At 45.3% G+C, this 27,112-nt stretch overlaps 1 protein-coding gene across 1 annotated transcript in view; it reads left to right on the top strand.

Moving 5' to 3' along the window:
- VASH2 (vasohibin 2) overlaps positions 1–27,112 on the top strand; it is a 62,680-nt gene that overhangs the window by 26,107 nt on the left and 9,461 nt on the right. Inside the window, exons 5-7 of the mRNA XM_067564990.1 lie at positions 5,851–5,925; positions 19,644–20,025; positions 25,365–25,480. Coding sequence (XP_067421091.1) covers positions 5,851–5,925; positions 19,644–20,025; positions 25,365–25,480 — 573 coding nt within the window. The remainder of the gene's footprint in view (positions 1–5,850; positions 5,926–19,643; positions 20,026–25,364; positions 25,481–27,112) is intronic.

The following is a 27,112-nucleotide window of genomic DNA, read 5'->3' as shown; positions in this document are numbered from 1 at the left end:
AAAGGTTCCTGATTAGAACAGCCCACTCAACTGGTTACATTTATTAGGGGTAGGAGTGATTATGCTTTGTGAAAAAGCCTTACTTTGCAGGTTTGGGGATTATGATCAAATTATACACTCCAGCAAAGAGGGAAGTTGCATGACATTTAGGGCCATTTAAATGTAGACTCCTCCATTGACTGGCTGGGTGCTGAGGGCCAGATCCAAAGCACATTGAAGTCAGTGGAAAGGCCCATTGAGTCAGGCCCTGAGTAATGGTGCTATACAGTCACAAGAAGGACAGTGAAGGTTTCACAGGCTGTAAGAGGAGATGCATTTGACTGTGACTTTTGGATATAATGGAGGGTCATTAGTGGTAAGTCTAATAGGATGACTCCCAATAATCAAAACAAATGTAGTTTAATGGCCTGATCCAAATGCTGTTAAAGACAACAAAAGACTGTCATTGACCTCAGTGAGAACTAGACTGGATCCTATGTTAACACCAATATGTTCCAGATTAATCTCTACTTATGAGGTTTTTCCCCCGAGGTAAATTGCAAATGCAAATTCAAAGCAAATTTAGCTTATTTTCCAGTATCAACGAGGCTTCTGGGGAAAAAGTATACTTCTTTTGCAAATGTATGCGATTGACAGTTGTGGAGACTGAAGTCCTTGAGCAATGGGCCAGGGAGCCCCAGGGCAAGCTTTACCACAATACCCTACCAGCTTGTCTCAACTTTGACCTGGAGGGACCACCTCTAGTGGAGAGCAGACAGTTCAGTCTCCCTGTCCAGTCAGTCCTTGGCCTCTGACACTAATGGTGTTGATTATGATGGTTTCTCTGATGGGGTTCCCGGGGTGCAAGCTGGAACGGGGGTACCACTGAGCCCCCTTCACTCTCCAGCCTGGGCTCTCTCTCACAAGGCTTTGCTAGTATCCATGTATTGCATGAATGCTCCCCGAGCCACTCACCAATCACACAGAGAAAGGCACCAGCCAATTCCTCCAGCTCCCAACCTTGCACCTCAGAACTGCACTGTCTTCCCCTGGTCAGAAGCCTGACCAGTGTAAGGTTATTACCCAGTCTGCCCCTCCCTCAATGTGGAGAGGATTCACAGGAGCTTTTGTAACATGAGCTGAGATTTCCCAAGTTCTTCAACCAAAACATGTTTTAGGCAAAATATAAAACAGATTTATTAACTCCAGAAAGATGGATTTTAAGTGATTATAAGTGATAGGCATAAAATGTCAGAGAGCTTTACCCAAAGCAAATAAAAGACAAAGGCACAATCTGAACCTCATTACCCTCAAGCAGTTTTCTCACTCCACTGGATATAGTTCTTAATACACAGGCTTCCCCCTCTAGCCTGGGTCCAGTCGCCTATTGAAGTCTTTGTCTTCCAGTGTTCTTATTGCTTCTAGCGTAGGTGCAGGAGGAGAAAGGCCAGTATGATGCCATTGTTCCCTATTTTATATTTTTAGTCCATGTGCCTGGAAGACACTAGCCCAGACATGTCCTGGTGGGCTTTGCAGAGTCACAGGGCTGAGCAATCCTCCTGGTATGGTCTAGTGCGGCTGAGTCCTAGAGTTGAGCAATCCCCATTATGTGGTGCTTGCACAACTGTTATTGAATTGTATGTCCCCTGATTACAACTCCCCTACTGGATAACAGCCACTTAACATCCTCCTGGGCAGGGATCACCACTCTTGTAGAAGAGACTCTCAATTTACAGCATATTTCACTAACAACTATACAGCAAAATCTCATAACTTGATACACACTGATACACATATTTTGACTGGACAATGGGTTTTAGCAGATTATGACCTTTCATATGATGTTTTACCTGGTATGCTTTGTTTGAAATATGTCATAACCGTATATGAATGGTAAATATGGAGGTTACAGGGTGCTGTTTTGAGGTACAGTGCATCACACCTCCCCCTTAGTTTACTGCAAGAGGATTAGTCACTGACTAACTCGAAGGCAGTGTATGTTAGGGTTTTTTTAGCATCCAGCCACCAAAGCCATGAGGCGGTGTGCCTCAGTTTCCCCTTCCACACAGCAAAGTAGGTTTATTATGGTTTTTCTGCTGTGACAGGCTTGATTACTGTTTACAGGTAATAGCTGAGAAGCATCATCATCATCATCATCATCATCATCAAGGTTTCTTAATATTACAAGTCTTTCCATTCCTAGCATGTCCAAAGGCTTTTCCCCAAAATTGTGCATAATGTATCATATCACAAGGTTTAATATGAATGTCAAAATTCTTATCTCAAAGTTCAACATTAATACCAATTTTTTTTAAATCACAGCTGGGTGCTTACACGTATCTTTATCATACCATGCCCTCTGTTCAGGCAGTCTGGTTTTGAGGTTGGTTTGTTTAATACCATTGTGTTAGTTAACACATTTCTGAACCTTTGCATGTGCTCCATCACTGGCTTTTCTTTCCCTCCGGTATTTCCCTCTACCTGGGTCTCTGGGATTCTGATACCTCAGGATCTGGTGAGATAAGGGTTCTGGGTGGGGAGGGAGAATCCTGAAAAAATGATTAGGGGGCTGGAGCACAAGACTTATGAGGCGAGGCTGAGGGAACTAGACTCAGATCCATACTAGTGATCTAATGCTGACAGGCTCTGAATCCCATTCTGCCACTGACTCCAGGGAGAGGTAGACCGATAGCATGGGGTGAGTTGTGCAAAAATAGACAGAATGTGTCTGTCTTCGTCAAGCCAGCAGAATGCCTCACGTGTTGAATTTAAATCTTCCTTAATGACCTCTTACGTGTTTTGGAGAACTGTGATGCAAGACATGAGTTTGAGCATTGTAAACAGAACATACATTAAATGTAACTTTATAACATTCATAAACAATATGAATGTTGCCATGACAGATAAATCACTACTAAGCTGGCATCTTGTTTATGCCAATTGGTTTGCAGAGGCTCCCTGGCTATGGAGACATTAATATTATACCCCTGCTGACTGCTTCTGCAATGGGCGATGATAATGAATTTGTAGTAGCAGCCAACAAGAGACCTGATGCTGCAGCCCCTGGAGAGACTGCACCCAGTGGGTTCAGCATATGCAGTGTCTAATCTCGTTTGACTTCTCTGCCATTGATTTTTGTATGGTCAGTGTGCTCAGTGCTGTACAGAGCAGAGGGGGAGATGGTCTCCGTCCGAAGGAGAACAGTTGGTGTGACGTGCGCCTGAAATGTCCAGATTTCAAAGCTAAAGTCTGTAAAACTCTGACTTATATGGCGCTTTGTGGCGTATTTGGGGCTTGTCGTACATGAGGAAAGTTACACGTGTGGCTCCTTCCTACCCGACAAATACACTCTCTCTCTGCACTTAGAGTCCGAGGCGCTGCCTTTCCTGGCTAAAATGTGATTGTGTTGCTTTTTACTCCGGTTAGCACTCTGGCGCCAGATCTGGGAGAATGACTAGGATTCTGTTCCACACCATCAGCCTAATCCTTATTGAGTTCCACTGGCAGGATTTCCGTTACTGATGGTGAAGTGGTTGGAGCCAGACAAGACCCAGCTTGACTTTCATGTTCCATGTTGCGTCTGCAGGCCTGGTAGTTTGCAAATGAAAAGATGATTTTTCTAATGAAACAAATTGGGAATCACTGAAAGACAATGACCATGGAATCATGAGGCCATCTTTACTGAGTTACTGCTCAGAAAACATGGACACTTTAAGATGGGTTAGATCATGGTAAGTTAGTAGATTGCAAAAATCGGACACTAGGGTTTTGACAGGTATATCTTTAACAGCCTTTCTAGTTCAAATGTAGATGACGTTTCTGTGGTGCAAGGATCTCTTCCAGATGGGATGAGGTGGGAAAGGCAAAGGTTAAAGAAGAATTTCAAAATAAAACTTCCCTTTCAACACTTTAGTGTCTTAGCTACTAATGAATATGATTCTCTTCTATCTCTGAGTCTCTTCCTATCCTCTTCCATGCATTGTTTCTCTCTCCATCCTTTCAGGGTGCCCAGAAAAGCAATAACTTATTGACTGACAGCAGCACTGTGTCAGTAGCACAATAGCCCTTTCTCATCTGCACTGAGACTAGGTTGTATGCTCCAAGTGATGGTGTTGTTTCTTTAAAAAGATTGCAGACCTGCACTATCCACTCCAATTGCCACAGGCACAAGGGGGCATTTAGCTCACTTAACCTTTTTTCTCCACAAAGTGCCAGGGCAGTTTTTAAATGAGGGTTGGACGAGCCTGCTGCAGGTACTTGCAGAACTCGTGCCCTGCCAGCATGGCAGCCGTGCATTGTAGCCTGTATTGGCAGCTGCCACCAGCACTAGCAGGGACGTATTGCTATGCAGTCCTGTGAGGCTAGGCAGGGTAACGCAGAGGAGGCGAGAAAATATCGTCTCTTTCCAGCCCATGTAAAACTTTTACGGTGGGGTTTTCAGAGACACCAAAGGGATTTGAAGGCCCAATTCCCATTAGTTTCCAGTGGAAATTGGGTGTCCAAACCCCTAAGCAGCTTTGAAAAAAATCTCAACTTTGGGCCCAATTCTGCCCTTGGAGGGGGAAACCCTGGGCCTGATGATTTCAGCTGTGTCATAGGGTGGAATTGAGCTCTGAGTGTTGGAGGATGTTAGCCTGCTGTGTAGGCTCATTCATGTTAGCAACGCCTCAAACATCAGACATTTCCAATATAGGTGTAATTCGCTGGTACTGAAAGGGGCTAGTCGTACCTCCTCCTCTGTTGATGCAGAGGGGCCTGGATGTTGTAGACACACTGTTTGTGAGGAGGTGCAGCATTTGGGGAGCCTGCACAAAGGGTCATGGGGCCAAGCTCCATGGAGCCTCCCTGTCTGCAGCTGCCCTGTGGGGGATCTGGGGGAGAGATGCAGGCTGCCCCCACCCTCAGAGAACCAGCTAGTAAACAGCTCAGCTGCTCAGCCCTTGTGCTGGGAGAGGATTTGGAACTGCTGAGCACTGTGCAGCATACACAGTGCATATGTGGGATTATTTATGCAAGCTCCTGTCGGCATGAGATGTGGGCCATCTGCGATAACTTTTTCTTTGAGAATCCCCATCTCCGAAGAGGAGACTTTGTGAATGCAGAGAGCTGGAGCCTGCAGCAGTCCTCAGGACGGGATGTTCATTCTAAGCGGCTGTGACTCCGCTGGCAGGTAGCTCTCAACTTTGAAGGTGCTGCAGCAGGAGATACAACCACTTACTTGAAAATGTACTGGCTTTTCCTGATCAAAGCGGAGCTGTCGTCTCATTAGTAATAATTTATCAGTGGATTTTGTTTTAAATCAAAATGTCATGCACATCTGTGGAGGTGTAGAGAAATAATATATTCTGTTAGTGTTTGTTTGTATTACAGGAGCACCTGGAGTCCCTATGTCCTGTATAAGCACAGAGGGAGAAACAGTCCCTTCTCCGTAGAGATTAGTCTGAGGCTCAGATTCTGATCCCCTTGCCCATGTTGGGTGGGTAGACCTTTCTCCTTGAGTAGTCTCATTGGTTTCAGCTGGTGCATGGTACTACTGAACAGGAGGGAAGGGATCAGCATCTGCCTCTAAATAAGGAAAATAGCAAACCCTGTTATTTAAAGGTGACACTTTTGAGACGTGGGTTCTCTAATACATCTGCTGCAACTCAGTCCTGACTACCTGCAAATTAAGACCTGATTCTTATCCCACACCACTGTAAATCAGGAGTGACTCCATAGGCATCAGTGGAGTTACATCCGCACAAATGTGGCTTGAGAGGAGAATTGGGCCCACTAAGACCAGAGGGATTTGGCTCCTACTCAGGTAAGAGGGAACCTTTAATTTTTGTTGACTATTTTGACCAAAAGGCCTGAAAGCTTTTTCTATCCTAGGTTAATGGAGACAGCAAGAGAAATGATCAGGGAATCCTTACCTATCAAATGCCTTGAAGCAGTTATCCTGGGCATGTATCCTTTTCTCCATGTGTAATTTGTTCCAACGGGAGTAACCATTTTAAAAGGAACTGTTTAATTTATCTGCACTTTATGGATGCAGTATGACAACCCCAGTGGAAAGTGAGTGAAAGGGGCTCTGTGTGTATGTGACTTTCAATATTGTATTGACTAAAGAAATCCTCCTTATTAGGAACTCAGATGTTTAGTGTGGTACTAGGACCAAAGCTTCAATAGTGTAAATCAGCATAATCCTATTAAAGTCAACTCCATTGACTGTGACATCTGTTTACACCATCTAAGGATCTGACCCTAAATGCCTAGATAAATAGCTATCTAGTTCAGCTCTTAAACCCTTCCATAGCCATCCTGGGCAAATCAATTAACAGCCTTTTAACTGAATTTGAAATTCAGGTCTGTACTATCTAGGTTTCTATAACACGAGCCCAACACAATACTGTCTTTGACCCTGTCTACACTTACCTCAGGGATTTGGGAGCAGTCGACGGGAGTTACGCAAGCTACGCAAAAAACTTGCATAGCTCCCGTCGACTTCTCTGCTCCTCTTCTGTGCGCCGTCTTCACTGCACTGTGCCGACAGGAACCGTGTTCCCATTGATGCAGCGCTACGCCACTTGTGAAAGTGGTCTTGGTACGTCGATTTCTGGATCAACTGAGCAGGTCTTCACTGACTGCTCAGTCGATCCAGAGCAATCCATCTGACAGTAGAGACTTTGCCGCCGTCGGTGTAGTCGTAGCCTGAGGCTGGATGTCTTTTGTCTCTTACACCCTGTAATTGTGCTGTCTACAGAACTAAGCATGTGCACATTGTAGTTAAACCTTTAAGCTACCATAAAGTAATGCTCTGCTTCTCAGTGTTAAGGCTGAGACTCTCTTCCTAATCATCTTGTACTGGTACCAGTGAATTAGCCGGTTTTGTCCAAAGGTACTGTATTAGCACAAGACAGGACTACGTGTGCTGCTGCATACCATGTGTGTTCTGATCCTGCTCCCAGAGAAGATCAGGGACAGAGCGCTGAGGGCCCTGAATGCCAAAGGGTGAGGTAAGATCTCTTGCTTTTCCAAGGAAAACTGTCTCATGGCATTTGAAATGGCATCACCTTTGCCTCTCCTATCCACCTTTCCCCGCTATCAAACTAGAAGCTTCGTCCTGTGTCTTCAAACAAACTATCTGAGTGAGGGCCAGGATCTGCTCCCGGTCACACCCAAACAGCCACATTGAAACTGGGAACAGGTTCAGGGCCAGAATCTTTACAACGTGATCTTCATTTGCAAAGATATCTTTTAAAATACTGGTGCTACATCTGAAAGGAACCACCGCCAACCTTCTCCTCTGGATGGAGCCAACTTTGACTGACTAGTGACTGTTGGGTCAGCAAAGTCATGCTATAATGAACTGTTCTGAAGGTGTATTTGGGCTCATGTATGGCCCATCAAGACTACAATGCATTTGTGTTTGGTTAAAATGATAGAGAAGGGAAGAGAGACATTGGAACTCCTTGTGATCGCATTCGTGCCAGCTTCACACACATTTAAATCCACTGAATTCAATGGAGTTGAATGTATTCCTATAGGAAAGTTCAGAATAAGGCATGCAGATTTTAGATACCTCTCTACTGATGATTTCTACCCTCTTGGATGTGAACAACTTTTTAGGCACATTTTAAACAGGATTGGGGAAGTGGCTCATCTGGGTTTTCCTGGAATAATGTTAAAGACTTCAGGGTATGAAAACAACATAACTTCTGGTCATCTGATAGTATTTCACTTTCTGGATGGTAGAAATATGAGGGAAGATTAGATCTTGTATTATTTTGGCTCCATAAAAGTGGAGACACAATCCCCACACCTAAAACGTCCACCCAGCCCCCAATGCAAATCTAAAGGACAGCTACTAGTACAGTGACCATGCAGGTCTGGGAATCATACGCACACTTTTGGTGTCAAAGTGTGAGGGCCAAAGACGGACTCCAGAAACAAAAGTGTTAATCCATGATGCCTATAATCATGATATTATGGTCATATGCCATCCTATTACTTATATACACACATAAATATAGGGGAATATATTTGCATACATACAGACTTTTGTGATCACATCAGCTAAATATGTAGCCGCTTCTTGGCCTGGTAGAAAATTTTTGGTTGAAAGTTTTTTTCCAGTGTGGAAAATTTCGTTTTCAGGGAAATGACAATTTCTGTGGAAATTTTCTGCTTCCCTTGAAAAATGTATTAACTTTTTTCTCCAGAAAACTGAAAGCCCCAAAATTGGAAACTTTTGGCAGGTTTTGGTTTAAAACAAAAAAAAAAAAAAAAAAAAAAATTGGATAAAGTTTTTGGCAATTTTCAATAGTTGTCAGGTTTTGGCTGAAATGTTTTGACATTTGTACAGTTAATAAAAACAACTTTCCTTTTCACTGACAATTTCCCTGGAAAACACCATCCATTTTCTAGCCAGCTGTAGTTGCTGCTGGGGTGGGGATGGACCCTCCAGCAGGAGCTCCTTGCTCTTGTAGACAGTGTAACCCCAGGAACTAGTAGAAGGTTCAGATGCTCACGTGCATGGCTACATGTTCAAAACTCACCCCCAAAATTTCCTCTGCAAAATGTGGTGATGCTACCAGTAGCTGTTTATGTATGCATTTGCTGAGGGCAGCACAGGAGGGGTGTTTTGAAGCTGCCTGTGCTATCTCTTCCTGCATTTTTACTATGGCTGGGGATGCATTCCTGTAAGGGATCTGAGCAAGGATGGTCCGGGGGAGGTTCTTTTGTGACAAGCACTTGGGACCTGATCCAGAGTCCACTGAAGACAATGGGAGTCTTTTCATGGACTTCACTGGGCTTTAGATAAGGCCCCTGAGGTGTTTGCTGTTTTCCCACAACATATGGATTCCCCCTCCCCCAGATGTTGGCCTCCCTGTGCAGTCAGCAGTGAGCATGAGCATCTGCAACTTGGTTTCCAGTTAGGAGTCATTATTTGTCATCCTCTCTCCCCACTCTTTGCCCCCACCTCCCAAATGTCAAGATGATCTTTTCAAATGTGTCTGAATTTTGTGTCACCCTCCGGTTCCCTTCTCTGTCTGTCGAAATAAGATACTGGTTATAATAACTTCTGTGTGCTGACAACTTCACTGTTGCTTGGATACCAAAAAGGGCATAGACCAACACAGCAGCCCTCTGTGGGAGCCTTTATGCAGAGACCTCCTAACACAGAGCAGATTAGTGAGATGTCACTTTAATCAGGCTGCTTGCCAGCTCGTGCCATCAGCTTTAACTGAGTGACTTTTTTTAACCACTTTGTAATCCTCCTTCATGTAGAATTAGGTTTTACATAACTGCCTTTCATACTAGATGCATCTCAAAGCATTTTAAAATGGTGAGGCATTAGATGCTGGTACTGCAGTTCCTGTATGTGTAGAGATAGCTGCTGTTCTGTGCTTATCAGAAGCTCTTGCACATCCACAGATATTAGATTCCTAAAAAATAGAGCTGGGGAGGACTTATATAGGTATCCTTGGGTATGGCTATACTGACGGCGGCAAAGTCGCCGCCGTCAGATCGACCTATCTGGATCGATTGAGCAGTCAGTGAAGACCCGCTCAATCGATCCAGAAGTCGACGCTGGTAAATCACCCCCTCAAGTGGTGTAGTGCTGCGTCGATGGGCATGCGGTTCCCATCGGCGCAGTGCAATGAAGACACCATGCAGAAGGGAAGCACAGCAGTCGACGGGAGTTACACACGCTACTCTGCGTAGTTTGTGTAACTCCCGTCAACTGCCGCCAAATCGCCAAGTCAGTGTAGACTAGGGCCTTGTCTGTGCATCTATCTAACCTAACTAACTACTTAATCTAACCCATCTAACTCTCTGCCTCACCCCATCATCACAGGCACAAGTACGCAGGAATGTTCCCACTAATATGTTCTCTGTGCATTGTTCAGTCCAGGTTTAAATCCATCGAACAATGGAATTTCCACCATGTCCATTGTGAGAAAACATTAGAACTAGTTCTATTCAAGGAAGGAAATAATGGCTAAGGATTCAGAGCTAACCAGAAAGTGCCATGGGAACCTTCCACCCCAAATTCATTGTATTAAAACAGGTGCAGGTAAAAAATCATAAGGAGAAAAAAGATATCTTAGGACATGGCAAGTTTGAGAGAGAGGCTCACCTATCTTCTCCTTTTCCTCTGTTTCAAGCCCTGCTTGTATTCTTTGGGAGCCATAGCTGTCATACGCAGTGGTTATCATTAGAGAAGGACTGAGCCAAAACTGGATCCAAACATTTGGGGAAAATCAGGTCCAGATGTGAACGTCATAGCTATCTGCTCCAGTAATAATGAGCTAGACCAAATCTCTGGATCTAAACATCCTTGAACTCTGGGGAACTGGGATCTGAATCCATACTACTTTTCTTGGGGCCTCTCTGATTATTTACATCTGGCCCTGGAAAGCCCTCTGCCTCTCTGATGTTGCTAGCAGTTTCATGATGGTTTTGCAAGTAGCTTATCCATTCTTGCTGAAGCCTTAAACCTTATCTGACAAACATGTCAAGGTGTTAGGTTCATTCCCCCTTCTGCCTTCTTGTTCCAAGTTAGCAGCCTGACTCTTGTCAGCCTAAGTAAAGCCGCCACCCATTCTGCCTGCTCTTATCCCCTTAGCTTTTCTAGCTAAGGATGAGTGTGGTGCCTTGTGACACTTCCTCCTCCGCAGCAGTGAGCACACCAAGAACCTTATGTGCCGCTCCCCTGGCCTGGGGAAAGGGCAAGAAAAGAGAGAGAGTATGAATATCATGTGTACTCCATGGCAGCTGATCCTAAATTCAGCAGTGTCCCTGGATTCTGGGTACTGTGGTGTGGCAGGCTGGAGATACATAAATAATGGAGGATTTTAGTGAGTTAAATATTACAGTAAATTGCACATTCAGTATAGCAGGGCCTTCCTATTTACCTGATATTAAATTCAATGTGATGCTTTCTCTGCTATTTCAGTTTTCATTCAATATGACATAGATGTTTGTACTGAAAACACATAACTGCATGGAGGAGCAAATCTGGATATTCTGGCAACTGATGACGGAGCTGTTATGGCTTTTGGCTCCTGGGAAAGGTGCTGGAGACAATTTGGGGTCTGAGCTAAGTGCACTTAAACGAATGTTTCTGATAAAATCACAGACAGTAAAATAGTTAACAATACTGGCATTTAAATTGTTGTCCTTAGTTTCCAGCGCTAACACTTGAGCCGAATGGGGCAATTCACTCATTTCAGCGCTACTTTCAGAACATAAACTGGCTGCAGATTTAGGAAGACATCACTGCATTTATTTGTACTCGGATCATGTGTTAAAGCTTTTCCTCTCAACTGTTAAGGACGCAGTTTAGTTGTTGTTTTCCCCCATGAAAGCATAGATTCTGGAGCTTGGAACTGGACCTGATATTTTTGGTGGCTTCAACCCTATTTTTGTGCTGGATTGAACCCAAACCCCAGAACTGAACAATTCTTGAGAGAAACTCAGATCCAGATCTGAACTTTGCAGATGTGCCACTTTGCTTGAAACAGGCTCAATGGAGAAGTTTGTCTCTACAGAAGCTGCTCTATTGTGCAGTTTCCTTCATAGACAGCTGAAAAGTCCTGGCCCTCTAATCAAGGGAATCTAACTTGCTGAGCATCTCTAATCCATTTTTCTGTAACAGTACTTTGATGCCAGCTATTACTCTAGCGTGGGTAAGGCCAGGAAAGGCCAGCCCACTGTTGCTGTCCATATCTCTTCTCCATGGGACAAATTTCAAGTCCTTACTCAAGGAAAATCCCATGCAGGGAACTGAAATCCAGGCAACCTTCCCCTCATGGAGGGTGTGTGAGTGTGTGTGAGAGAGTCAGATAGACTTGGCCCTCAAAGCCTGCAGATCTCAAGGGAGCTGCCTGAGCTATATGGTGGCCTTTGGCATATCTCCCTGGTCTCTCCATGGACCCCTGCAGCTCCTAGCAGTCTGCTCCAGAGGAGAATTCCCTGCTAGCCCTGCAGCTGCCCCTTGTTGAAGGGAGGGCTCCACTCTGCAGAAGGGGAAAGTGCTTAAGTTAATACTGGTAGAGCTAGTAGGCAGTGAGTCCAGTCAGCTGGGAAGAAATAATGCTATGGAGAGCAGTCATCTCCCACAGCTCTGAATCTCAATGCCTGCAGATGCCGGGTGGAGGAGCTTCCTGAAGGTCTGGGAAACAGGGATAGTATTCACTGAAGGCAGCAGTCCTGTGTCCACCTCTGTTCCCCCCCCAAGGTCTGCCAGGTGTTTGTTCCCTTCTCTCCCAGGCTGGCAGAGGGGGCAGTTTGTGCCTCAGTCTTTAGTCAGTCCATGTTCCCATCAAAGTCAACAGGAGTTTGGCCTGGGTACAAACTGGTTAAGGCCTTCAGGCCTTGGCTCAGTCCTACATGCTGTGTATTGTTGGCTCTGTGTAAACTTGCTTTTGGGCAGTAAATTGAGCTCATCTAGCCCTGGAAAGCCAGCTGCTGTCACATCAATATTGCCAGCTGTAAGTGCCCATTCCAGAAACTTTATTGTTGATATAAACAGCCCAAAGACACAGCTTGACTTTGACACTGGAGTTGAGCCCACACTGCTGGCACTTAGAAAAATCGTGTTCAGATTAACAAACAGAGAAGAGTTGATCTGGAAGTCACTGCTGGAGAATAAATAAGGAATGTCAAGGAGGGTGGTTTAAAGTCTGTCTTCTGACCAGAAACTGCTCTTGGTATCTTTCAGGGTAACTGTAGAGCAGCTATTGGTGGGGGTAGAAAGGGAAGGTACTTTATTCCTGCTAGGACTCTTGTGAATATGGCCCAGGGTGCCCCAAAAGTATCTTTTCAAAAAACAAAGGAATTGACTTTTAAAGCTTTTGCTGAATCAGTGGTGCATGGGCGTCTTAGTAAAAATTAATGGCTACTATCTTTTTCCACTACGAATGTGTGAAAACAGGGATGTGATTCCTGGATTTTTGACTTACAGCTGGCTGACATCTGGCAGCCAGGATGAGTATTTCCTTCTGACTTAAAAACCATGATCATGCTGTCAGTGAAATGATCTTGACAGTTCCATTGACAATGAAGTGGGTTTGGAATGCAATGTCCCGATATTAGGGGCTTTGTCTCGTACACACAACTATTCCCCACCACCACAAAGTGTCCTGATTTCATATTTGCTATCTGTCACCCTAGATGGACTCAAGTATCAGTGCAAGATACGATTGACCCAAACTAAAGCCAAAGGCCCGATTCTCATCTCACTTGTACTGATGTGAGCCAACGTAACTCCACTGACCTCAGTGTTGTTATTCCTCATTTACACCCACGTGAGAGAAAAATCAGACAAGCCCCAGATTCCAGGTGTCTTCCAATTTTGTGTTTCAGTTCAGGTCAGTTATAGAGATAAACCCAGATTATGAAGTTTGTATCTGGGTCTGGATCTGAACTTCCCCAAGGATCACAGTAGCAGGGGGGGTCAGAGCAGGAATTTGGATTTGGGCTCATTACTAGTGTTTGCTACCATTAAAGCAAAGGAGACATATATGAATAGCTCCATTTTAAAATGACAATAAGCACTTACTGTGCCCTAAGATAACTAAACCTCAAGGAATTTTAGGACAAAGATGGCATGCAGTGCAGTTCTATGAGATCATCCATGATCTTATTAGTGAGCCATACAAATGACCTGACACACCAATGTATCATACAACAGGCTTAAATATTCTGCTTCGGTTACTGCCCTAAATAGTTGTGTATTGTTAAACAGTTGCCATGTTTCACCTCGGAAGTGGCTGCCTTTCAGCAGTAGATGGTGTGATTCCTGTGTCTTTACAGTGCTTTGGAATGAAAGGCCCCATGAGTCAAATCCACTGATATGAATGGAAGTGCATCTGGGATGACTTTGTCCCAGGTATTGATCTTGCTTATACCAGCCTTATACTGGTGTAACTGTGGCAGCCACAATCTTGGCCAACACTGGGGTTTGAACTGGGTAACTCCCAGAGCTGACAGGATGAATTGCTGCAGCTTGAGTTAGCGAGCCAGGCTGTGTAGCTGTGAAGTGTAACAGACTCCCATTGTCCATGAATCAGGCATCAGGGGATATGTAAGATTCTGACCAGTCAGTTGCATAACTGCATTGACTTCAGTGGAATTACACTGGATTGAGGAATCTGGCCCTGTATTTCTACAGAAAGAAACTGTTTATTTTATGCAGGCCTGTAACTTTTATTTTTGAATTTACTAAAATACTTCTCAGTGGAGCTATGCCAGTTTACACCAGCTGAGAATCTAGCCCATCTTCAAAGCCCCTCAAGTTTTGGGTCCGACTCTCCTCTCGTTGACTTTACTTTCGTGCACCTCCATTTACTTCAACCATGTGGTATATGTGAGATCATAACCAGGCCCATTAACTAAGCCTCTGAACCCCCCCGGGCAGTAGCGATTAATATCCCCATGGGATGGGGAAACTGAAGTTAAATGACTAGTGTAAAGCCACAAAGGGAATCAGTATCAGAGCCAGGATTAGAATTTGGGAATTCTTGCGGGGCAGGGAGGGAATGGAGCGCACCTACGCGTCATTTTCCATGTTCTCTCCGTCCAGTGGTGTATAGGGACAGTGAAGGAACGGCAAGTGGCCAGGTGAGAATTCCGGTGGCATAGGAATTGTGTAGGCTGACAAATGCCCGGTGGAGTCTCCCACCCCTTCCCATGGTCCCTGGTGTAGTGGATGTGTCCGAGCAAGAGGAGGCATGCTGTGGGGAGTTCTGAACTGCTGTACAGCCCATGGATAGCCTTGGGGAGGCTGCTCTCATTTATAACCAGAGCTATACTGGCCCCTGCAGTTGCCCAGACTCTGGAGGGGGTAGCCGCTTTCGCTCCTTCCTCCCCTGCTCTATGCCTTCTGTGCTGTCGAACAGAACTGAATTCCTGATTCCCAGTCCTGCAGTCAGACACACACCTCTCTCAACAATTTGACTATGAGAGCAGGATTGGTATATCATGGCCTTCTGTTTGCTACAGCACAGCTCTACTTGTGGGGGAAAAAAGAAGAGGAAGGAGATAATAATGACACCTGGACAGAGGGAAGATCTAACTTGCCTTTCTAACCAATTTGCCGTGCGTTTCATTTCATCTTTGGTGGAGATTCTCATTGACTTGTCACTTAGCAGACGCATCATGTACCTACAGGTTAATTTTCACAGCAGTTGTTTCTGTGATGGCTGACGGTAAGTAAAGCCATTTCCTTCCTCAAAAGGTTTTTACTCCTACTTAGAGTTTAATGCAATTAAATTACAACTTCTGAGACCTTATGGTAGACGAGTGTGCATATGGGCAGGTGGCCGTGGAGGCTTTGTGTGGACTTAGTAGAGAGCTACTCAGAGTGAAACAGGGTTAAAATCCTTTTATAATGAAGGGAACAATTGTGGCAGATCAGTGCAACACTTGAAAGTTTAATAGGTGCTGACAAAAGGCATTGGTCTAGTCAGTTACATAGAATAATAAATACAATAGGCTTTTAAAAGAATATATCCACAGTAGAAAAATGATAGTACCCTGATCTTATTATATACAGAATGTTGCATTCTGTTACTAAAAGAGTGAGGTCAAATTTTAAATGACGCGACTGTAGCCTTAATTCTCCAACTGGTGTAACTGCATTGAGCCTCATTCTGATGTCTTACTGGATTTACACTCGTGTATATCCATTCACTTCACTGGGGTTACTCCTGATTTTCACTGGTCTGATTGAGCTTACAGTCAAGACCACTGGAGGTACTCCTGATTTACACCAGCTTAGCTAAAATCCGAAGTTGTGTTTGTTACTGTAATCTGGAGGTAGCAGATGGATGGAGTGGTGCATCTGCAGCCATGGTTTATCCAATTGGACCATGTGTTGTGCGTGGATTTCTGGGCTGCTTAAACGATCTACTCTGCCAGTTTGTTCTTTTATTCTGTGTTGTAAGAAATGCATATTGGTTGGTGGGGAGATTCCATTAGTGCGCAGAAGACGTAGACCTGCCAATCTTGCCGTGTTTGGCTCTACTCCTTTTAATGTATTTTCTCTGTATCAAATTCTTCAGTTTGATGCTCAGGACTTTAATTTTTTTCTTTCTAAAAATGTTGCCTTCTTCAATGTGCTGGATTCAGGTTTAGTCCTCCACTTCAGTGGAGAGTTTCGGGGTGGGGGGGAGTACTGGCTCCAGGCCTTTACCCTGGCTAGGAAGATACAGAACAGGTAAGTCTTTGTTGCATGTAGAGCCCCTCGCCTGTCACTCATCCCAGAGAATAATGAGTTCATGTCCTGGTCACACTGGGCAGAGGGAAGATATAACTTGGTGTAAATTGGCATAGCTCCATTAAAGTCAATGGAACTATGCTGACACCATCAGAGGATCTGGCCAATTGTTTGTTTTGGGGTGCTGGGCAAAGACATCCAAATGATTTCACCTTTAGAGTATCAACTTTAGATCTCAGGGTCTAGATGATCCTGGAATCCTTTTCTAGTGAGTTTCAAGGATTTCCAGGTGTGCTCATGCTGAAAGCAGAGGAATAGGGGAAAAAATGGTGGTGGTCTCACAAAGTGAGACTTGTCAGATGCCAGCTGGGTGAAACCACCTGTTCAGAAAAGATTTTGGAGGACATAGGATCACTGGATATTCTTCTTCACATAACATTAAGAACTAGGGGCTCAATTTGAGTTCATACTACCCTAAGTCAGGAGTATCTCCATTGATTTCAATGGAGTTATACTGACATAAGTATATAGTGAGAGTTTGTGAGATCAGAATCAAGACCCAGTCTTTTCTTTTTTGTGTTGGTAAAGTTTTTTGTTCTCCAGTTTCTAAGCAGCTGTCAGGCACTCCTGATATGCAGGAAGGGAAGAGGAAAGCAGGCTACACGCAGGGAGAATTTCTCAGTTTAATGTCCTATGCCATTTAAAGTATGTAGTGCCTCTTGTTGTGTCTGTGTTAAAGAATTTTGGAGGGGAAACGGGGGGATGCCAAAGATCCCAGGATCAGGAATTGTATATGCAACATTTTCCTTGTTGGGTCATCCCGTTTTCTATATTGAGAGAGATTTTGGCCCAGATCCTGAGTTGCAGTCACAGAGCAGTCGGAGCAGTGTGGGTGAAAGTGCATGGATAGTCTTCAGCCATCTTTGTCCCTCTGAATGCTGGGCTGATCTGTGCTAGGCCTGTTCCCCACAGTACAACTTAGAGAACTTCTCTAACTTCTGGCCACTACTGGCCTGTTCCAGCACTCAGGATTCAGTGGGACATTAAGATACCCCAACAACACTACCTTTCCCATAGCCCTGTCCCCTGCCTCCCCCCACCCCAGAGAAGAGTTAGCTGCTTTGCCTTGCCAAAGAATCTCACTGACAGAGCAGCATAAGGCAGCTGAGGATCCAGCTCCTGGCCTCTGCTCCAGCCCCTTTATGCTACTGGAGCAGCTGAGGATTCTGGGGTAACCAGCTGGCTGTGGGGGGCAGGAGCCCAGGGGTGTGCTAGGGGGTGGATAGAGCATGCTTTGCTTCAGTGAGCCCTGCCCATGGTAGTGGCCCTGAGGGAAGGGACATTACATGCTTCTGGAACTTAGAATAGTGGACTTTGGCACTGAGGCTGCTCTGGGGTTGAACTAGCCCTTAGCAGCCCCTGAGGAGAGTTGGAGGAGAGTCCTTCCTCCTGTTGCACTGAGTGGCTCTCTGATGCAGGTGAAGATCTGGCCCTTTGACTTGAGGGGAAGCCGTTTTACTCTGAGGAGAAAGGGCCTGCTTTTTATTTCACACTGGCTTTACACTGGTCTGATTCTCTGGAACTTAAAAAGACTCGGCTTACGCTGATGTGACTGAGAACAGGACCAGACCTAAAGGGTCTCATTGTAGTGCTTTCCTTCTAGTGTGTCTCTCTCACTCTTCAGCAAAGATAGTTCGATTGGTATGCTGCCATCTCTGAGCCCCTTGCATCTGTAACTCACTGGTGGGTGTGTGGCATGGGATCCTCTCTGTGCTGATATGCAGAGGATGTAAGTTGTTTTAGCCTACAGCTAAAACTGAAGCTGTAGCAGCTCATATTTTTAGCTCTAGGGGTCCCTGATTCCCAATGTGAGAGCCAAGAGGGCAGCCATCACACACATAGCATTCCACATACAGGTGGAGTAGAGCAGGCATTTAGTGTCAGCTGTTGGTGTTGATGCGGTGAGAGAAGAAAGGCCATGTCTGCACTAGTGAGCTTACAGTGGCGCAGCTGTACCAGTGTAGCTGCCCCACTGTAAGATCGCTTGCGTAGCTGCTCTATGCCGACGGGAGAGGGCTCTCCCATTGACATAATAAAATCACCTCAACGAGCAGCAGTAGCTGTGTCGGTGGAAGAAGCTCTCCTGCCAACATAGCGCTGTACACACTGTCACTTACGGAGGTGAAATTTATGTTGCTCGGAGGGTTGTTTTTTTCACACCACTGAGCGACATAAGTTTTGCCGACATAAATGGTAGTGTAGACATGGCTAAACAAAGCAGCGGGAACAATGTCACCTCCAGAATCTCTAATGGCCTCCCCCAGCCTAGAAGAAAAAAGAGTTTGATGCTCAGAGGCACTTTCTGAGGTCTTTGGGTAGGTTTAAGTACCTTAGGCTAAGGGGTTTGCCTTTGCTGCTTGTGGCAATTAACAAGAAATGAAGAAACCAGTTTTCTGAAGGCCCAACTCTTCTGTCCTAATACTCAGAGGGAGACTTGCCTGCATAAGGATGTCAGGATGATTTCTGTTCCCCCTTTAATACCCTACATCTCATGCAATCTCCTTGCTGGCAAAGGATGGCTGGATTTGGCTCCAATTGGAGCCAGTCAGCACCAGTACTGAATCTGAAGGCAATCACTCTAGAAATGATCACAAGGAGGTGGGCGCCAGCAGAGACTGAGGAAATGAGCGCCCCATAATTACATATAGCTTCCTTGTGGGATAGTGTATAGTGACTTTTCAAGGTGTACTTGGAAAGGCTGATCACCATAACATGTCCAGGTTAAAAGATAGCTACTCCTGGCCATTTCTTTGTGCCAGTGTCTGGAGCGAATCCTTTCTTTAATCCAACAGCTCGTTTCATGCATTTAATGGGATATCTGATCAGAACAAGACTCACTTGGCACTGGTTGTCAGAACAGAGGTGAGTTCATAAACTGGAGGAATAAAAACCCCTTCAGATGAGACCTATGGAGTGGGATCTTTCATAGCGTCTGAAGACTGTGGAGATGTGGAAACCACACATACCAACACTCCGAGCAGCAACCAGCTCCAAAATGGAATCAGAGGAAAGTTCTTGGGAGTGCAAAACTGAGGAATTCGGTGCTGGTATTAGATGAAGGAAATAATGCTGGGGGACATGCACTAGTTTGCCTCCATGCTGAACTCGCTTTTCCTTTTTTTGCAGGCATGGTCAGGGCAATGGGAGTCAGGCCCCTTCCTCTAGTGCTGACTTGCTGCATGACCTGGGGCAAATTACATACCCTTTCTAGGCCTCATCCATGGCCAGTAAAATGGTTATTATAACACCTACCTTACAGGGGCATTGTGGGAGTGAATGTTTCTGTAATGGATTCTCACCCCCTTGGGGGGATGGTGCAAGAGGACTATTCTTATTGTTATAATTCTGTTTGTTTGACCGCCTTTGTTCAGAGTTGCCTTGACACAGTGCATGTAAGATACTTAACCAATGGGCAGCCTTCTGTGGAACGATTCCCAATCAGCTTTAAAACCCACTTCTCAGGAAACTATTTTCATCATGTGGTGCTTGGGATTTACTGCAATGGCCGCTACGGCTCACTGGGGATGAGCAGAAGATCAGATCTGATGGACAAACCTTTGACCTATCGAACTCTGACTGATCTTGTCTTCGAATTTGAAGATTCCTATAAAAAATATTTACATTCAGTCAAAAAAGTAAAAATTGGATTATATGTCCCGCACGAGCCACACAGCTTTCAGCCCATTGAGTGGAAGCAGCTGATCCTCAATGTAGCAAAGATGATGCGGACGGACATAAGGAAGGAGCTGGAGAAATATGCCCGGGATATGAGAATGAAGGTAGGTGCATATGTATGATGTGATTCCTATAATGCCTTGGGAGTCTGGGACTGATCACATTCACATTGGAGTAAATTGGGAGTAATTCTGTCAATGACAATAGAGTTACACCAGAGTAAAACTCATGTGAGATCAGAATCAGACCAGGTATGTTGGTGTGTCCATCTAATCTGTCCCTCTGTGTCTCTCCTGAGTTGTGTGTTGCATGTTTTCAAGTCCTGTTCTGTAACTTTTTATTTGTAGGATCTCGCCCTCCTCACCTGACATTTGTGGCCCAGAACTTCTCTTAGCTATAAGGGGTGAATATCCAGTCTGCTGTGAGCAAATAGCTTGTGGATTTTTGAGCTTGTAAGAAAATCACCAAGAAGAGCTAGTGAATCTCTGGTGTAGGGGATAGGAGTTTGGGGAGTCACGTGCATGCTCTGCGTATTGGCTCAGATTCTCTGCTGTACTGACTTTCTGCTCGGGACAGCAAAGAGGTGGTGGCTGTTAGGGAACCAGTTATGGCTACCTGATTCACTGCCCAGCCCTGTTGCAGCCTCGGGGCTGCTGTAACATGCACCTGCTGACAATGGTCCCCAAGGGACCAGCTGCCAGTATAACCAAAGGCAGCGTACTCTGGCTGTGCCTCCTCTTCTACAGTAGGAGCTGTGAGGAGGGAAGTGTAGGAAGCAGCTATGCCAGCTCTTCACCCGCTGGGGATTCCCCAGCAGAGGAATTAGGGTTATATTCCAACCTCTTCGTGCCGCAAAAGTCTTCATTCCCTTCCAGACTGTTCTCATCTGTAGAGGGATTGAGCCCTGGTGTGTGTTGTGGGGTGGGGAATTTTATTGTGGAAGGGACACGGCGAGAGCTCTGTGGCTGGCAGTTCTGACTTGCTGGGTTAATGGATTGCCTCGTGTGCCTAACCAGGCTGATGGAGTATTAGTTTGCAATGGCCTCCTGCGGCACAGAAAAGTCTGCCAACTGGTGTGCCGCTTCCTCTATCCAATTAGAGACATGAAATGAAGTCTGCAGAGGAGTTATACTTAAAGTACCATAGCTGTCTCCAGGCTCTCAAGAGCATGTGCTGTCTTGTGAGAACACATTCTCCTCTGCAGAGAATTGGAACTGGCTTACCCCATCACTGCATGTGGTTTGGAAGTTCTGCTAGAGTCCGACCTTTCACTGCTGGCAGCAGGATCGGTTCTCTGGTTTCGAAGCAGCAACAGATTAGTTTTTCTTTGTTATTGTTTAATCCTTAGACCGCTGGCACTTCCCAGTTGGCTAGTCCGATCGAAAAGCTTAGGGGATACTTGCAGACAAAGGTCTGCAATTGCCAACGAGCTGAGAATATGACTCCTTCTGGTTGGAGTTCCTGAGTATGCTTCAGTAACAGCTGGGGATGAAGAGTGGGTTTCAGTTGCAGTGAAATTGGATTTGGTGTCTTTCCAGCCATCTGTCGGCAATTAGGGTAAAGCAGGTGCACTCATGAAGTGCAGGGCTGCTTCCCTTTTCCGAGAGGTATGTGGCATCATTTGCAAATTACTTCAGACTCCACTTCTGATCCCCCACCCCTCCGAAGAATGAATCGTTTGTCTAGGCAGAGAGTGCTGCTTACCCTGGGACGGGATGTTAAGGAGCCTGCCTCTACCGCTTCAGTTTGTGCACAGGCACTGGATAGCACAATGGAAAATGGGTGGTAAAACTGCCTAAACCAGTGGTTCCCAACCTTTTTGGCTTGAGGGCCACACACATAATTTTTACAACCCTGAAGGGCCTCCAGTCTCTGCCAGCAGCCTCCGCTCACCCCCCAGAGGGATGCAGCGAGAGGGAAGGAGTTTAGTGAGGAGGATCTCCCGTCCCCCTGGCTGCAGAAGGGAACCATGAGCTCCACCTGGGTCCCTATGCAGTGGCTCCCTTCTGCAGCCAGGGGGGTGGGAGATCAGTGCTACCCCCCCGCTGACTCCAGCAGGGATCCCAGCACCTATGGACCCAGGCGGAGCACTTTGCTATGCTCCCTGCTACAGCCAGGGGGAGGGGAGCACTGATCTCCGGTACCCTTGGCTGCACCAAGGAGCCTGCACCAGCAACGTGCTCTGCCTGGGTACTTAGGCAGTGACTGCCTTCCGCAGCCAGTGGGAGAGGAGCCACGGATCACTCTGAAAGACCCCGCGGGCCATGAGTTGGGAACCACTAGTCTAACCAGAGACTTCCTCGTGCTGCTGCTACAACCCCCCCCAAATCTGCTGCCATCGTAACTTCTCCTGCCACTGCCAATGTCCATATGTGGAGGCTGGGATCTAGGTCTGAAGAGACTGTCCTCATCCTGGCTTCTGTCCTGGAGCACCTTTCCTCACCCAGATCGATCATCTCAAGTTAATGCCCGTGAGCTGTGTTGAGCACAGTTAGGAATCCAAGAAGGCAGTGGAAGTGGAGGCTCTGCTTTTCTGACAGCATCGGACTTGTGTGCAGGTCAGTCAGACAGTGGAAGCAATTTGTGCTGGGTGTCATTCTTTGGCATTACCCCAGGCGTGAGTTTGGCCCACGGTTAGTTTCTTAGCTAGAGCTTGGCTTGTGTTAGGGGCCCAAAGCTGTGGGCATCTGCAATGCAGGCTCAGGTGCTTATCTTTGCTGTTCCACAGCAACATTGCAAAGTTCTGCCTTGGAGCTCAGCACCATTCTAAGTGATGGGACAGCTTACAAAGATCTCTTGGTTTTCCAAAGCCGTGTAGCCTTTGGCAGGTTATTTGCATTAGGCCTTTTAAACCTCCGGGGATGTTGTAAGATACTGCATAGTGATTTCTAACAGATAATCAAGGGCCAGAACCTACTTGCTTTATTTACCTGAAGAGTCCCAGTGAAACCAGTGCTGATGGCACAGTGGAGTTAGTGGGACGCCTTGAATGAATAAAGGCCAGCAGGATTCATCCCCTAAATGTAACGTCTTCAAACCTGCCTGCATGACAGAAGTGTACAGAAGGGGAGAAACCAAAAAGAGGCTGCAAGAATTGGAGCAAGAACCATGTGAGAGAGCACATTCCTTGTTCAGTGTGGAATGTACAGTTTGGTATGTGTAGACCTCACTCCATGAATGCCTTTGTCTTAACAGTAAGCTCTTAGAGCAGTTTTCATTTGTGGCTCTATGTTTTACAAAGGAGGCAAGCATCATCATTCCCATTTTACAGTTCTCACTGTTGTTCATCCACCGTTTCCTGTGAAGCTCCTTTATTTATCAAAGGGAAAAAAATGTACGACTTAGTCCAAGGCAATGTTTGTGGAATTTTTAGCTTGAGTGAATGCAGTGCTTATGCAAGCCAGGGGCTAACAGTGCGGGTCTCAGCGATACAGTGTTTGCAGGTGTCATAAAAGCTCCCATGTACAGCTTTGCCAGTGGACACTCATCCTAACCTGCAGCACCCTGCTTTTCCACTGTGCACAAATAAAGAGTCCGAATACACTAGGAAAGTGACCTGTTGTTGATGGGTTTTCACAAACAGCTGAGACCAGAGTAGTTGAGCCTCCGCTGTTTTCCTTCCTTTTTACAGATAGAACATGGTGTCTAGTGTGCACTAGCAGGTTTTTAGCACACTTCCTGTGATGGTGGTGTTGATGGTGGATTTGTCCCCCATCAACACCAACTTAAGTGTTAAACAGGTTTTGAGGGCTGTAGAGAAGGTGGGAGGGGATTCTCTGCTGACAGCCATTGTCAACAATAGGTCATTTGCCTAGTTTCCATCAGACCCAAATGCAAAAAGAAACACCAGATTGATTTTCATGCAGGACCAAAGAACTAGAGAGCCATATTCTTCTCTGTTACACAGATGTAAATCTGGAGGAACTCACTGACTATTCTGAATTTACACTGATGTAACTCAGAACAAAACGTTTCCCGTAGTCTCCAGATGTGGAAAACAAGAGTATTGTGACCTGGTACTTCTATAACACATTAAATCTTTCCAGTGTTCATGTGTAAACATGGGATGAGATGAACCGCTGCACTTTGAGTCAGTCCCCCCACTGTGATAACTCATTATGCTGTGGGGATAAACGGCGCGTAATTTGCATTGTTATTCCATTAAAAAGGAATTAAGGGCCAGATACTCAGCTGGTGTAAACTGTCACAATGGAAGGACTCTGTTTTATGCCAGCTGAGGAACTGGCTGGTTATTTTTTGCCTGATCTTTAAAAGATGACTATTCCTTATGGGTTGTTTTAGGTAGAGAATTCTGGATCTAATTCTCCTCCCTGTCACACTGGGGTAAATCAGGAGTTACTCCATTGAAGTTAGTAGAATTGAAGTGATATAAAACTGAGCTAAGTGAGAGGAAAATCAGACCTAGTGATGGTATGAAAGCCTTTGGCCTAAGTTATATTTTAATTTTAGCATAACACATTTAATCGCATCTTGAATTAGAATGATTTCAGCCTTCTATGACACATTTTTCATAGCATATAGAATGCTGGTATCTGAAGTGGACTCTAATCAAATAAGCAAGTATAGATTATTTTTATTGCATATATGCATTGAGTTCTGACATTGGGCCCAGCCCTTGTGCAGAAGATGAAAAAGACATAGTCCTTACCTTGAGAATGTCACAATTTCAAGGCCCTGATCCTGTGAAGACTTCAGCGCATGCATATCTTGCACATGTGAGTAGTCTCACTGGGTGAAATCCTGGCTCCACTGAAGTCAATGACAAAAGTCTCATTGACTTTGGGGCAGGGGAGGGGGGTAGAATTTCACCCATTGATTTCCCTGGGGCTAGTCATAAGGTGTAAAGTTATGCAACATGCTGTCTTTGAAAGACCAGGTCCTTAAAATGAAATGTGGTGTGAATATAGTGCTGATGAAAATGATCATCAGCCTAGAGGAACTCTATCCAGATGTATGAATGGTCAACGGATAGGAGAAAAAGGCCCCAATTGCAGAGAATCTGACTGACAGCCCTTGAGACTCAAGTTTTGGTTGTGCAAGCTTCCCTCCATGCTGCTACCACAATGTGCCTCACTGTGAGTTGAGGGGAACCACCCTTAAGGGGACAGGGTCGTTTGTTTTCCATCCCTGTTCTGTCCGTGGGCTCTCTGGTGAGATTGCTGACTAGGCAGCCACTTGTGGTGATGGTTTTTGTGATGTGGATGTATCTGGGAACTGGACTGAGGCCACCAACTGATTTCACAACTGGGCACTGCTAACCACTTTCAGTCGCTCCCAGCCTGGGCAGGATTCAAATAAACTTTAAGAGATTACAGGCTCTGTGTCCCATCTTTGACCCCAGTAATATCACAGGGCCTTTATTTTTTTAAAATGATGAATTAAGCGCCTTTATTTAGTGCCTCTCTTCCCCTTCTCCTTCCAGATTCTGAAACCCTCAAGTGCCCATTCTCCAATCAAAGAGAGATCACGGGGCAAGTCATTGTCCCCTCACCGAAGACAAGTCAGTCCTCAGAGACGGGTGTGCAGAAGAGACAAATCGTGAGTATTTCTGCTTTGCTAATGCTCGTGTTCTTTTTGAGGTGAAGCCCCATTCATTAATGGATCAGAAACTGAGTGTAATGACATCGTAAAGTAAACTATACGTATGGAGATGGAGGAATATTGGGATTCATCCGCCATAGCATATATAAATAAGGAAACCGCTACAGATATTCTGGCTCTGTGGCTCTGGCTGACAGTGCCAATATCACAGTGGTACTGTATTGTGCATGCTCTTTATGCAGTCTCCTAATGGTTCCTTAATAACGGAGCTGCCAGAGGGACAGAGTTTGTAGGTTTGTGCTGATGCTACAGGTTTTGGAGTGGCTGTGCAGGTTGGGAGTTTGAGCCCCATCTATTAATTATTTTTTGATCTTGGTGTGGCCCCGGAGATGAAAGATGTTTTGATCACCTTCAAGTGTACCAAAACTGAATATAATAAAGACAACAGAACATATATCCCAGTGGCACTGAGAGTTCCTGCTGTTGTGTGCATTCAAACTGGGCCACAATTCTCTGTCCTGCTTTGTGATTGGGCAGGAGACTGGATGTTCTGGTGACATGGCAGCTCTCAATGAGCCAATATACCAAGATATGGAGAGAGAGAAAGGGGGACAGACATTCCTTTCACCCCTCCCCCCCAAAAAGCTAGAAAAATATATTAGACATATTTTTCTTATTTAGTAAGTAATTCACTATCTAAAGGCATTATAGCTAATCATTGCAGTTTTAATTTAACTATCTGTTGTGAAGAACGGGTTAACTGTGTGTGGCACCACCCTTTACTAGATAAAATCAAAACTGTGTATCATGGACTCTATACTGCTAGCAGCTAATGGAGATTCTCATTTAGTTCAAGTGATAAGGGTCTGTGTTCTTGGAGTAGCAAGTGAGTTCTAGCCATGTTGTTAGAGTGAAGCTCTGAAATGCTATGCTGTGCAAGTGTGACAATTGGGAAGTACCTGTGTGGCCACAAATTAGCCACTATTTATGATGAGTGTTTTTAAAAGTAAGTTTCCAGGGGGATTATTGGTCTAGTTCTTTGTTAGCAGCTAAGAAAGAAGTTGGACTGACTTTCTAAATGTCCTTTAATGCACGTAGCAGCTGATGATTTAACAGCAGGTTTATATTTTACACATGAATTCATATTCTAGCTGCATCATTACATTTTGGGCCCATCAGCAGGGGCTCCAATCCTCATTTAGTGTCTGGATAATTATAGTAGTTATAGGCCTTGCCCCTCGAGGCACTTTCCCTTCCCATATACTCCTCAAGGGATATTTTCATCTTTGGGCTTCTAACACTTCTACCGCAGTTGTTAGAATGGCACAGATGTTCATTCTGGAGAGGAGTGTCAGTGTCACTGGTTTTACAAAGGAGCCTCAGGCTTCCTGAGAGCCAAATGCTGAGCCAGCGTCAGCTGCACAGCAACCTGCTCCCTTCTTATTGCTTTATTTATTTAATGTGAAAGGACAAGCAAAATAAAAGCATTCTATCTTTGACCTACTGGAGACATGTGGTGACTCCATGGTCTGCAGTGTCTATGTTTCCATGAGAAACACACACACCTGCTCTGTACCGTACTCGTGAATGTTCTTTGTGCTCCATCTCAAATGGTATTAAATATAGTTA

This window comes from Emydura macquarii, unplaced genomic scaffold (genome assembly GCF_026122565.2).
Source record: "Emydura macquarii macquarii isolate MOO-44397 ecotype Brisbane River unplaced genomic scaffold, CSIRO-AGI_Emac_v2 contig_2676, whole genome shotgun sequence".
Lineage (NCBI taxonomy): Eukaryota > Metazoa > Chordata > Testudines > Chelidae > Emydura > Emydura macquarii.
Note: the sequence above shows the minus strand (reverse complement) of the source record. Positions and strands in the feature narration are given on the sequence as shown.